Genomic DNA, 13,341 nt, shown 5'->3' on the forward strand with positions numbered 1-13,341 from the left:
CTGTACAGAACAGTAGAGAACAGTATTCGTCAGACATCCATGCAAACAGCCAGACATGAGGAGAGGAAAGAGAGATGCAGAGGTAGAGAAGGATAGCCAGTCAGATAGAGCACTGTTAAAATGGTTTATTATGACTGATAACTCTAACAGAGTAGTAACATTTGGCACGTGTATCACGAAGACGTTTATCATAATTATAAAAAAAATATAGCTTTTATTCTCTAATATTCTAATATATTACATTTTCAAGTTTTTCCCCCCCCAAGACAATGATCAGGCCTAGAATGTGTTTGGTTCTGAACATTTACGATCCATAAACTTGAGAAAGTCTTATCTTAAAGATATTTGAATGAAATGTTTTATCTTCTTTAGTCTTATCGTTTTAGATGAAGGTATTCAGGACATCTAATCTGATTGTGTTTCATCAACTTGAAGGGGTAGAAGAAAAAAAATATTGTTTTTATTTGTATCAGATATAAAAGCGCAATCAGAAACTTTCTGTTAATTCTAACAGTGTGTTCTTGTGATAACGTCCCCACTGTGAGGTTCTATTTGCCCTGAAGGTGATGATATGGCATTCATTTTGTATTATACTTATCAATATTTACAATCGTGTGCTCAAGAATATTAATTTCAGGCCACCATTGCATGCAGGCAACAAGATACAGGGACCTAGTGGGGGAGAGCGGGGTGGGGTGGTGCCAGTGGAGGGTAGACTGGGGACGGGTGCCATTACTTTCCTTGTGGGGGATTCAGGCTTCTCGGTGGCCTGTGTCACAACAGTATCGGGCTCTGGCGGAGGTGCAACTGAATCGCTAGGAGGAGGCTGTGTCACAACAGGACCAGCCACCACAGCCACAGCGATGCTGGGAGGACGAGGAGCGGAAGGGGACAGAAACAGACAGCAGTTACTTTGGCAGCAGAGTGAAAGAGAAACAGAGAAGAACAGAAGAAACAGAGATACAGATTAGCAGAAAGAGAAAAAGAGACAGAAAGCATTGGGAAAGAGGAGCGCTTCTGGTTCGTGATTGTAGACTTTATTTGTCTTGGAAAGCATTCCTGAAAAGTATTGGAGGCACCGGACTGGGTGGGGTGTGGTTTCTTGGACTCCTTGGTATCTGGTATTGGGCCTGGATTCAGTGTGGTATCTGGTATTGGACCTGGGTTCAGTGTGGTAGCTGGTATTGGACCTGGGTCCAGTGTGGTATCTGGTATTGGGCCTGGATTCAGTGTGGTATCTGGTATTGGGCCTGGATTCAGTGTGGTATCTGGTATTGGACCTGGGTTCAGTGTGGTAGCTGGTATTGGACCTGGGTCCAGTGTGGTACCTGGTATTGGACCTGGGTCCAGTGTGGTATCTGGTATTGGACCTGGGTTCAGTGTGGTATCTGGTATTGGACCTGGGTTCAGTGTGGTATCTGTTATTGGACCTGGGTTCAGTGTGGTATCTGGTATTGGACCTGGGTTCAGTGTGGTATATGGTATTGGACCTGGGTCCAGTGTGGTATCTGGTATTGGACCTGGGTTCAGTGTGGTATCTGGTATTGGTCCTGGGTTTAGTAAGGTATCTGGTATTGGACCTGGGTCCAGTGTGGTATCTGGTATTGGACCTGGGTCCCGAATGGTATCTGGTATTGGACCTGGGTTCAGTGTGGTATCTGGTATTGGACCTGGGTCCAGTGTGGTATCTGGTATTGGACCTGGGTTCAGTGTGGTATCTGGTATTGGACCTGGGTCCAGTTTGGTATTTGGTATTGGACCTGGGTTCAGTGTGGTATCTGGTATTGGACCTGGGTTCAGTGTGGTATCTGGTATTGGACCTGGGTCCAGTGTGGTATCTGGTATTGGACCTGGGTTCAGTGTGGTATCTGGTATTGGACCTGGGTCCAGTTTGGTATTTGGTATTGGACCTAGGTCCAGTTTGGTATTTGGTATTGGACCTGGGTTCAGTGTGGTAGCTGGTATTGGACCTGGGTCCAGTGTGGTATCTGGTATTGGACCTGGGTCCCGAATGGTATCTGGTATTGGACCTGGGTTCAGTGTGGTATCTGGTATTGGATCTGGGTGCAGTGTGGTATCTGGTATTGGACCTGGGTTCAGTGTGGTATCTGGTATTGGACCTGGGTCCAGTTTGGTATTTGGTATTGGACCTGGGTTCAGTGTGGTATCTGGTATTGGACCTGGGTTCAGTGTGGTATCTGGTATTGGACCTGGGTCCAGTGTGGTATCTGGTATTGGACCTGGGTTCAGTGTGGTATCTGGTATTGGACCTGGGTCCAGTTTGGTATTTGGTATTGGACCTAGGTCCAGTTTGGTATTTGGTATTGGACCTGGGTTCAGTGTGGTAGCTGGTATTGGACCTGGGTCCAGTGTGGTAGCTGGTATTGGACCTGGGTCCAGCGTGGTATCTGGTATTGGACCTGGGTTCAGTGTGGTATCTGGTATTGGACCTGGGTTCAGTGCAGCGAACATAGAAGACAAAAACATATGATCTGGAACTCTGGCACATGTAATGTAGGGTAGCTAGATCTGGAACTCTGGCACATGTAATGTAGGGTAGCTAGATCTGGAACTCTGGCACATGTAACGTAGGGTAGCTAGATCTGGAACTCTGACATGTAATGTAGGGTAGCTAAATCTGGATCTCTGGCACATGTAATGTAGGGTAGCTAGATCTGGAACTCTGGCACATGTAATGTAGGGTAGCTAAATCTGGAACTCTGACATGTAATGTAGGGTAGCTAGATCTGGAACTCTGGCACATGTAATGTAGGGTAGCTAGATCTGGAACTCTGGCACATGTAATGTAGGGTAGCTAGATCTGGAACTCTGGCACATGTAATGTAGGGTAGCTAGATCTGGATCTCTGGCACATGTAATGTAGGGTAGCTAGATCTGGATCTCTGGCACATGTAATGTAGGGTAGCTAGATCTGGATCTCTGGCACATGTAATGTAGGGTAGCTAGATCTGGAACTCTGGCACATGTAATGTAGGGTAGCTAGATCTGGAACTCTGGCACATGTAATGTAGGGTAGCTAGATCTGGAACTCTGGCACATGTAATGTAGGGTAGCTAGATCTGGAACTCTGGCACATGTAATGTAGGGTAGCTAGATCTGGATCTCTGGCACATGTAATGTAGGGTAGCTAGATCTGGATCTCTGGCACATGTAATGTAGGGTAGCTAGATCTGGATCTCTGGCACATGTAATGTAGGGTAGCTAGATCTGGATCTCTGGCACATGTAATGTAGGGTAGCTAGATCTGGAACTGTAATGGTAATATTCAACCCTTTTGAATATCGCATCAATTACATGATTTGTGGAGTACGTGGGGCCCCCTGAAATATCACAACAGCATCCTCATCCTGTCATGTGATTTGATTAAGGACCTCTGTGTGCATCTAGACCCCAGACGTTATGCTCCGGAGCCCTGGTTGTCTTGGTGATATTCCCAGATTGGGAGGAGAGGCAATAGCAAGTCCCCGTACACACACTCCCATGAGCTTCTGTAGGAAACATGGATAATGGACTTTAGCATAACGACAACCCTCTCCTAGCCTGGCAACCAAACACCTAGGCATGCGTCTCAAATGCCACCGTCTCAAATGCCACCCTTTTACCTATATAGTGGACTACTTTTGACCAGAGCCCTATGGTCAGGTTTGTGGTGTGAGGTGTGAGGTTTGTGGTGTGAGGTGTGAGGTGTGAGGTTTGTGGTGTGAGGTGTGAGTTGTGAGGTGTGAGGTGTGAGTTGTGAGGTGTGAGTTGTGAGGTGTGAGGTGTGAGGTGTGAGGTTTGTGGTGTGAGGTGTGAGTTGTGAGGTGTGGGGTGTGAGTTGTGAGTTGTGAGGTGTGAGTTGTGAGGTGTGAGGTGTGAGTTGTGAGGTGTGAGGAGTGAGGTTTGTGGTGTGAGGTGTGAGTTGTGAGGAGTGAGGTTTGTGGTGTGAGGTGTGATGTTTGTGGTGAGAGGTGTGAGGTGAGAGGAGTGTGATGTGAGGTGTGAGGTGTGAGATTTGTGGTGTGAGGATTGTGGTGTGAGGTGTGAGGATTGTGGTGTGAGGTAGGAGGAGTGAGGAGTGAGGTGTGATGTGTGAGGTCTGATGTTTGTGGTGTGAGGTGTGAGGTGTGAGGATTGTGGTGTGAGGTGTGAGGTGTGAGGATTGTGGTGTGAGGTGTGAGGTGTGAGGATTGTGGTGTGAGGTGTGAGGATTGTGGTGTGAGGTGTGAGGATTGTGGTGTGAGGTGTGAAGATTGTGGTGTGTGGTGTGAGGATTGTGGTGTGAGGTGTGAGGATTGTGGTGTGAGGTGTGAGGATTGTGGTGTGAGGTGTGAGGATTGTGGTGTGAGGATTGTGGTGTGAGGTGTGAGGTGTGAGGTGTGAGGTGTGAGGATTGTGGTGTGAGGTGTGAGGATTGTGGTGTGAGGTGTGAGGATTGTGGTGTGAGGTGTGAAGATTGTGGTGTGTGGTGTGAGGATTGTGGTGTGAGGTGTGAGGATTGTGGTGTGAGGTGTGAGGATTGTGGTGTGAGGTGTGAGGATTGTGGTGTGAGGTGTGAGGATTGTGGTGTGAGGTGTGAGGATTGTGGTGTGAGGTGTGAGGATTGTGATGTGAGGTGTGAGGATTGTGGTGTGAGGTGTGAGGTCTGATGTTTGTAGTGTACTACTTTACTCTGTAATCTCTTCTCTCTGTTCTTGTACTTGAATTGTTTCTTGTTATTCTAGCTATTGCTGCACGCTCCCTCTCTGTCTTCCTCTCTGTTCACTTCTCTCTCTCCCTCTCTTTCTCCCTCTATTGTGTTATGTTCCCCCTCTCTTCCTGTGTGTGGGTAGCAGCTGGCAGAGACGCTTCTCTGAGGCAAAGGGAAATTACCTGAGTCACTGTGGCGAGACAGAACAGAGGCTAAGTAAGGGCTCCCATCCCATATCTCTTTTAATAGCTTTTTGCTGTCCTTAATTATAATAAATAATGCTGTCAACCTCCCTCAGAACAGAGTCACGCAGGGCTAACTGCCGTCAGAGGAGGAGGACACCTAAATATAAATATTACAGAGGAACATTTAATATTATATAGAGGATAAAGACGGAAGATGCTCATTAGATACTAACTGATGTAAAGTACTACTTAATTTCCCTGACACCCAAAAGTACAACTTAATTTCCCTGACACCCAAAAGTACTTATTACATTTTGAATGCTTTAGTAGGACAGGAAAATGGTCCAAATCACACACTTACTCTATAAAGAGAACATCCCTGGTCATCCCTAATGCCTCTGACCTGGAGGACTCACTAAACAGAGAACATCCCTGGTCATCCCTACTGCCTCTGATCTGGAGGACTCACTAAACAGAGAACATCCCTGGTCATCCCTACTGCTTCTGATCTGGAGGACTCACTAAACAGAGAACATCCCTGGTCATCCCTACTGCCTCTGATCTGGAGGACTCACTAAACAGAGAACATCCCTGGTCATCCCTACTGCCTCTGATCTGGAGGACTCACTAAACAGAGAACATCCCTGGTCATCCCTACTGCCTCTGATCTGGAGGACTCACTAAACAGAGAACATCCCTGGTAATTTCTACTGCCTCTGATCTGGAGGACTCACTAAACAGAGAACATCCCTGGTCATCCCTACCGCCTCTGATCTGGAGGACTCACTAAACAGAGAACATCCCTGGTCATCCCTACTGCCTCTGATCTGGAGGACTCACTAAACAGGGAACATCCCTGGTCATCCCTACTGCCTCTGATCTGGAGGACTCACTAAACAGAGAACATCCCTGGTCATCCCTACCGCCTCTGATCTGGAGGACTCACTAAACAGAGAACATCCCTGGTCATCCCTACTGCCTCTGATCTGGAGGACTCACTAAACAGAGAACATCCCTGGTCATTTCTACTGCCTCTGATCTGGAGGACTCACTAAACAGAGAGCACCCTGGTCATCCCTACTGCCTCTGATCTGGAGGACTCACTAAACAGAGAACATCCCTGGTCATCCCTACTGCCTCTGATCTGGAGGACTCACTAAACAGAGAACATCCCTGGTCATCCCTACTGCCTCTGATCTGGAGGACTCACTAAACAGAGAACATCCCTGGTCATCCCTACTGCCTCTGATCTGGAGGACTCACTAAACAGAGAACATCCCTGGTCATCCCTACTGCCTCTGATCTGGAGGACTCACTAAACAGAGAACATCCCTGGTCATCCCTACTGCCTCTGATCTGGAGGACTCACTAAACAGAGAACATCCTTGGTCATCCCTACTGCCTCTGATCTGGAGGACTCACTAAACAGAGAACATCCCTGGTCATCCCTACTGCCTCTGATCTGGAGGACTCACTAAACACAAATGCTACGTTTGTAAATGATGTCTGATTGTTGGAGTTCCCCTCGATATCTGTAAATAAATGTAAAAAAATCTAAATGGTGGCCTCTGGTTTGCTTAATAGAAGGATTTAGAAATTATTTTTACTTTTACTTTTGATACTTAAGTATATTATATATTATATAATTTACATTTACATTTGATACTTAAATATATTTAAAACTAGATACTTTGAGAATTTTACTCTAGTGATATTTTACAAGGTGACTTAGTCATTTTCTGAGTAGGTGTCTTTACTTTTCCACCTCTGGAGAAAGAAAACAAGAGTGCATGCCATATTTATCATTCTGTCACTTTAGTTTATCTCAATATTAGTCTCTACCGCAGTTGAATCTTAAATTTAAATTAACAATACATGATAAAGGCAATGTATCTATTAAAAAGTAAAACCCATCAAGCCACTGTGGATCTCTGTTTATCCTCCATAACACTGAGACAGTGCCTGCGACCGAAATAGCACTCTATTCCCTATTTAGTGCACTATATTTGACCAGGGCCATGTAAGAGCAGTGAACTAAATAGGGAAGAGGGTGCCAATTGGGACCTAAGCACAGTGGTGTAAGGAGGGGGAGTACGAGGAAGAATTGACGGCAATCAAGAGCGTGATTGAAACACCTGATTTTCAACGAAGGAAATTGTCAAATCAAGAAAGCACCACAATCAAGTAACCCTCTAATAAGAAAGAGCTAGAAGTCTGCATTGATGTCATCACGTCTATCTACTTTCAGACAGAACAAGAAAGACAGGGATTTATGTTCACTGTGTTGCCTGTCCTCGTCTATACATCACTGACCTACAGAAACACTGTGTTGTCTGTCCTCGTCTATACATCACTGACCTACAGAAACACTGTGTTGTCTGTCCTCGTCTATACATCACTGACCTATAGATACACTGTGTTGTCTGTCCTCGTCTATACATCACTGACCTGTAGATACACTGTGTTGTCTGTCCTCGTCTATACATCACTGACCTACAGAAACACTGTGTTGTCTGTCCTCGTCTATACATCACTGACCTATAGATACACTGTGTTGTCTGTCCTCGTCTATACATCACTGACCTGTAGATACACTGTGTTGTCTGTCCTCGTCTATACATCACTGACCTATAGATACACTGTGTTGTCTGTCCTCGTCTATACATCACTGACCTGTAGATACACTGTGTTGTCTGTCCTCGTCTATACATCACTGACCTATAGATACACTGTGTTGCCTGTCCTCGTCTATACATCACTGACCTATAGATACACTGTGTTGTCTGTCCTCGTCTATACATCACTGACCTGTAGATACACTGTGTTGTCTGTCCTCGTCTATACATCACTGACCTGTAGATACACTGTGTTGTCTGTCCTCGTCTATACATCACTGACCTATAGATACACTGTGTTGCCTGTCCTCGTCTATACATCACTGACCTATAGATACACTGTGTTGCCTGTCCTCGTCTATACATCACTGACCTATAGATACACTGTGTTGCCTGTCCTCGTCTATACATCACTGACCTATAGATACACTGTGTTGTCTGTCCTCGTCTATACATCACTGACCTATAGATACACTGTGTTGTCTGTCCTCGTCTATACATCACTGACCTATAGATACACTGTGTTGTCTGTCCTCGTCTATACATCACTGACCTATAGATACACTACTTTTGACCAGAGCAATCCCTATGGGCCCTGACCAAAGTTGGTGCACCACGTAATAGATAGAGTGATATTTGGGACACACCCCTTGATGTGATTCTCCAGAGTCTGTTATGTCTCTATTACAGTTAGAGGAGGGGGGGTTGTTATGTCTCTATTACAGTTAGAGGAGGGGGGGTTGTTATGTCTCTATTACAGTTAGAGGAGGAGGGGGGGTTGTTATGTCTCTATTACAGTTAGAGGAGGGGGGGTTGTTATGTCTCTATTACAGTTAGAGGAGGGGGGTTGTTATGTCTCTATTACAGTTAGAGGAGGGGGGGTTGTTATGTCTCTATTACAGTTAGAGGAGGGGGGGTTGTTATGTCTCTATTACAGTTAGAGGAGGGGGGTTATTATGTCTCTATTACAGTTAGAGGAGGGGGGTTGTTATGTCTCTATTACAGTTAGAGGAGGAGGGGGGGTTGTTATGTCTCTATTACAGTTAGAGGAGGGGGGGTTGTTATGTCTCTATTACAGTTAGAGGAGGAGGGGGGGTTGTTATGTCTCTATTACAGTTAGAGGAGGGGGGTTGTTATGTCTCTATTACAGTTAGAGGAGGAGGGGGGTTGTTATGTCTCTATTACAGTTAGAGGAGGGGGGGTTGTTATGTCTCTATTACAGTTAGAGGAGGAGGGGGGGTTGTTATGTCTCTATTACAGTTAGAGGAGGGGGGGTTGTTATGTCTCTATTACAGTTAGAGGAGGGGGGTTGTTATGTCTCTATTACAGTTAGAGGAGGGGGGGTTGTTATGTCTCTATTACAGTTAGAGGAGGAGGGGGGGTTGTTATGTCTCTATTACAGTTAGAGGAGGGGGGGTTGTTATGTCTCTATTACAGTTAGAGGAGGGGGGGTTGTTATGTCTCTATTACAGTTAGAGGAGGAGGGGGGGTTGTTATGTCTCTATTACAGTTAGAGGAGGGGGGGTTGTTATGTCTCTATTACAGTTAGAGGAGGGGGGGTTGTTATGTCTCTATTACAGTTAGAGGAGGAGGGGGGGTTGTTATGTCTCTATTACAGTTAGAGGAGGAGGGGGGGTTGTTATGTCTCTATTACAGTTAGAGGAGGAGGGGGGGTTGTTATGTCTCTATTACAGTTAGAGGAGGGGGGTTGTTATGTCTCTAGTACAGTTAGAGGAGGGGGGGGGTTGTTATGTCTCTATTACAGTTAGAGGAGGGGGGTTGTTATGTCTCTATTACAGTTAGAGGAGGAGGGGGGGTTGTTATGTCTCTATTACAGTTAGAGGAGGGGGGTTGTTATGTCTCTATTACAGTTAGAGGAGGAGGGGGGTTGTTATGTCTCTATTACAGTTAGAGGAGGAGGGGGGGTTGTTATGTCTCTATTACAGTTAGAGGAGGAGGGGGGTTGTTATGTCTCTATTACAGTTAGAGGAGGAGGGGGGGTTGTTATGTCTCTATTACAGTTAGAGGAGGAGGGGTTGTTATGTCTCTATTACAGTTAGAGGAGGAGGGGGGGTTGTTATGTCTCTATTACAGTTAGAGGAGGAGGGGGGTTGTTATGTCTCTATTACAGTTAGAGGAGGAGGGGTTGTTATGTCTCTATTACAGTTAGAGGAGGAGGGGGGTTGTTATGTCTCTATTACAGTTAGAGGAGGAGGGGGGTTGTTATGTCTCTATTACAGTTAGAGGAGGAGGGGGGTTGTTATGTCTCTATTACAGTTAGAGGAGGAGGGGGGTTGTTATGTCTCTATTACAGTTAGAGGAGGAGGGGTTGTTATGTCTCTATTACAGTTAGAGGAGGAGGGGGGGTTGTTATGTCTCTATTACAGTTAGAGGAGGAGGGGGTTGTTATGTCTCTATTACAGTTAGAGGAGGGGGGGTTGTTATGTCTCTATTACAGTTAGAGGAGGGGGGGTTGTTATGTCTCTATTACAGTTAGAGGAGGGGGGGTTGTTATGTCTCTATTACAGTTAGAGGAGGAGGAGGGGTTGTTATGTCTCTATTACAGTTAGAGGAGGAGGGTTGTTATGTCTCTATTACAGTTAGAGGAGGGGGGTTGTTATGTCTCTATTACAGTTAGAGGAGGAGGGGGTTGTTATGTCTCTATTACAGTTAGAGGAGGGGGGGGTTGTTATGTCACTATTACAGTTAGAGGAGGGGGGGTTGTTATGTCTCTATTACAGTTAGAGGAGGGGGGTTGTTATGTCTCTATTACAGTTAGAGGAGGAGGGGGGGTTGTTATGTCTCTATTACAGTTAGAGGAGGAGGGGTTGTTATGTCTCTATTACAGTTAGAGGAGGGGGGGTTGTTATGTCTCTATTACAGTTAGAGGAGGGGGGTTGTTATGTCTCTATTACAGTTAGAGGAGGAGGAGGGGTTGTTATGTCTCTATTACAGTTAGAGGAGGAGGGGTTGTTATGTCTCTATTACAGTTAGAGGAGGAGGAGGGTTGTTATGTCTCTATTACAGTTAGAGGAGGGGGGGTTGTTATGTCTCTATTACAGTTAGAGGAGGAGGGTTGTTATGTCTCTATTACAGTTAGAGGAGGGGGGGTTGTTATGTCTCTATTACAGTTAGAGGAGGAGGGTTGTTATGTCTCTATTACAGTTAGAGGAGGGGGGGTTGTTATGTCTCTATTACAGTTAGAGGAGGGGGGGTTGTTATGTCTCTATTACAGTTAGAGGAGGAGGGTTGTTATGTCTCTATTACAGTTAGAGGAGGGGGGTTGTTATGTCTCTATTACAGTTAGAGGAGGAGGGGTTGTTATGTCTCTATTACAGTTAGAGGAGGGGGGGTTGTTATGTCTCTATTACAGTTAGAGGAGGGGGGGTTGTTATGTCTCTATTACAGTTAGAGGAGGGGGGGGTTGTTATGTCTCTATAACAGTTAGAGGAGGGGGGTTGTTATGTCTCTATTACAGTTAGAGGAGGAGGGTTGTTATGTCTCTATTACAGTTAGAGGAGGGGGGTTGTTATGTCTCTATTACAGTTAGAGGAGGAGGGGGGGTTGTTATGTCTATTACAGTTAGAGGAGGGGGGGTTGTTATGTCTATTACAGTTAGAGGAGGGGGGGTTGTTATGTCTCTATTACAGTTAGAGGAGGGGGGGTTGTTATGTCTCTATTACAGTTAGAGGAGGAGGGGTTGTTATGTCTCTATTACAGTTAGAGGAGGAGGGGGGGTTGTTATGTCTCTATTACAGTTAGAGGAGGGGGGTTGTTATGTCTCTATTACAGTTAGAGGAGGAGGGGTTGTTATGTCTCTATTACAGTTAGAGGAGGGGGGTTGTTATGTCTCTATTACAGTTAGAGGAGGGGGGGTTGTTATGTCTCTATTACAGTTAGAGGAGGAGGGGTTGTTATGTCTCTATTACAGTTAGAGGAGGAGGGGGGGTTGTTATGTCTCTATTACAGTTAGAGGAGGGGGGGTTGTTATGTCTCTATTACAGTTAGAGGAGGGGGGTTGTTATGTCTCTATTACAGTTAGAGGAGGGGGGTTGTTATGTCTCTATTACAGTTAGAGGAGGGGGGGGGTTGTTATGTCTCTATTACAGTTAGAGGAGGGGGGGGTTGTTATGTCTCTATTACAGTTAGAGGAGGAGGGGGGTTGTTATGTCTCTATTACAGTTAGAGGAGGAGGGGGGTTGTTGTTATGTCTCTATTACAGTTAGAGGAGGGGGGGGGGTTGTTATGTCTCTATTACAGTTAGAGGAGGAGGGTTGTTATGTCTCTATTACAGTTAGAGGAGGGGGGGTTGTTATGTCTCTATATTACAGTTAGAGGAGGGGGGGTTGTTATGTCTCTATTACAGTTAGAGGAGGGGGGGTTGTTATGTCTCTATTACAGTTAGAGGAGGGGGGGGTTGTTATGTCTCTATTACAGTTAGAGGAGGAGGGGGGGTTGTTATGTCTCTATTACAGTTAGAGGAGGGGGGTTGTTATGTCTCTATTACAGTTAGAGGAGGGGGGTTGTTATGTCTCTATTACAGTTAGATGAGGAGGGGTTGTTATGTCTCTATTACAGTTAGAGGAGGAGGGGGGGTTGTTATGTCTCTATTACAGTTAGAGGAGGGGGGGTTGTTATGTCTCTATTACAGTTAGAGGAGGGGGGTTGTTATGTCTCTATTACAGTTAGAGGGGGGGGGTTGTTATGTCTCTAGTACAGTTAGAGGAGGGGGGTTGTTATGTCTCTATTACAGTTAGAGGAGGAGGGGTTGTTATGTCTCTATTACAGTTAGAGGAGGAGGGGGGGTTGTTATGTCTCTATTACAGTTAGAGGAGGGGGGGTTGTTATGTCTCTATTACAGTTAGAGGAGGGGGGTTGTTATGTCTCTATTACAGTTAGAGGAGGGGGGTTGTTATGTCTCTATTACAGTTAGAGGAGGAGGGGGGTTGTTATGTCTCTATTACAGTTAGAGGAGGGGGGGTTGTTATGTCTCTATTACAGTTAGAGGAGGGGGGTTGTTATGTCTCTATTACAGTTAGAGGAGGGGGGTTGTTATGTCTCTATTACAGTTAGAGGAGGAGGGGGTTGTTATGTCTCTATTACAGTTAGAGGAGGAGGGGGTTGTTATGTCTCTATTACAGTTAGAGGAGGGGGGTTGTTATGTCTCTATTACAGTTAGAGGAGGGGGGGTTGTTATGTCTCTATTACAGTTAGAGGAGGAGGGTTGTTATGTCTCTATTACAGTTAGAGGAGGGGGGTTGTTATGTCTCTATTACAGTTAGAGGAGGGGGGGGTTTTTTATGTCTCTATTACAGTTAGAGGAGGGGGGGTTGTTATGTCTCTATTACAGTTAGAGGAGGGGGGTTGTTATGTCTCTATTACAGTTAGAGGAGGGGGGGTTGTTATGTCTCTATTACAGTTAGAGGAGGGGGGTTGTTATGTCTCTATTACAGTTAGAGGAGGGGGGTTGTTATGTCTCTATTACAGTTAGAGGAGGGGGGGTTGTTATGTCCTATTACAGTTAGAGGAGGGGGGGTTGTTATGTCTCTATTACAGTTAGAGGAGGGGGGTTGTTATGTCTCTATTACAGTTAGAGGAGGGGGTGTTGTTATGTCTCTATTACAGTTAGAGAGGAGGGGGGTTGTTATGTCTCTATTACAGTTAGAGGAGGGGGGTTGTTATGTCTCTATTACAGTTAGAGGAGGGGGGTTGTTATGTCTCTATTACAGTTAGAGGAGGGGGGGTTGTTATGTCTCTATTACAGTTAGAGGAGGGGGGTTGTTATGTCTCTATTACAGTTAGAGGAGGGAGGGTTGTTATAGTCTCTATTACAGTTAGAGGAGGGGGGTTG

At 45.6% G+C, this 13,341-nt stretch overlaps 1 protein-coding gene across 1 annotated transcript; it reads right to left on the reverse strand.

Annotated features, from left to right (window-relative positions):
- Positions 1-736: 736 nt before the first annotated feature.
- Positions 737-2,472, reverse strand: LOC120038937 (tetra-peptide repeat homeobox protein 1-like; the record flags this gene model as incomplete). Its single annotated transcript, XM_038984478.1, has 2 exons — positions 1,085-2,472; positions 737-866 (listed from the first exon to the last, which is right to left on the reverse strand). Coding segments are annotated over exons 1-2 (1,518 nt in total), but the record flags the coding sequence as incomplete, so codon positions are not given.
- Positions 2,473-13,341: the final 10,869 nt, after the last annotated feature.

This window comes from Salvelinus namaycush, unplaced genomic scaffold (genome assembly GCF_016432855.1).
Source record: "Salvelinus namaycush isolate Seneca unplaced genomic scaffold, SaNama_1.0 Scaffold2437, whole genome shotgun sequence".
NCBI lineage: Eukaryota > Metazoa > Chordata > Actinopteri > Salmoniformes > Salmonidae > Salvelinus > Salvelinus namaycush.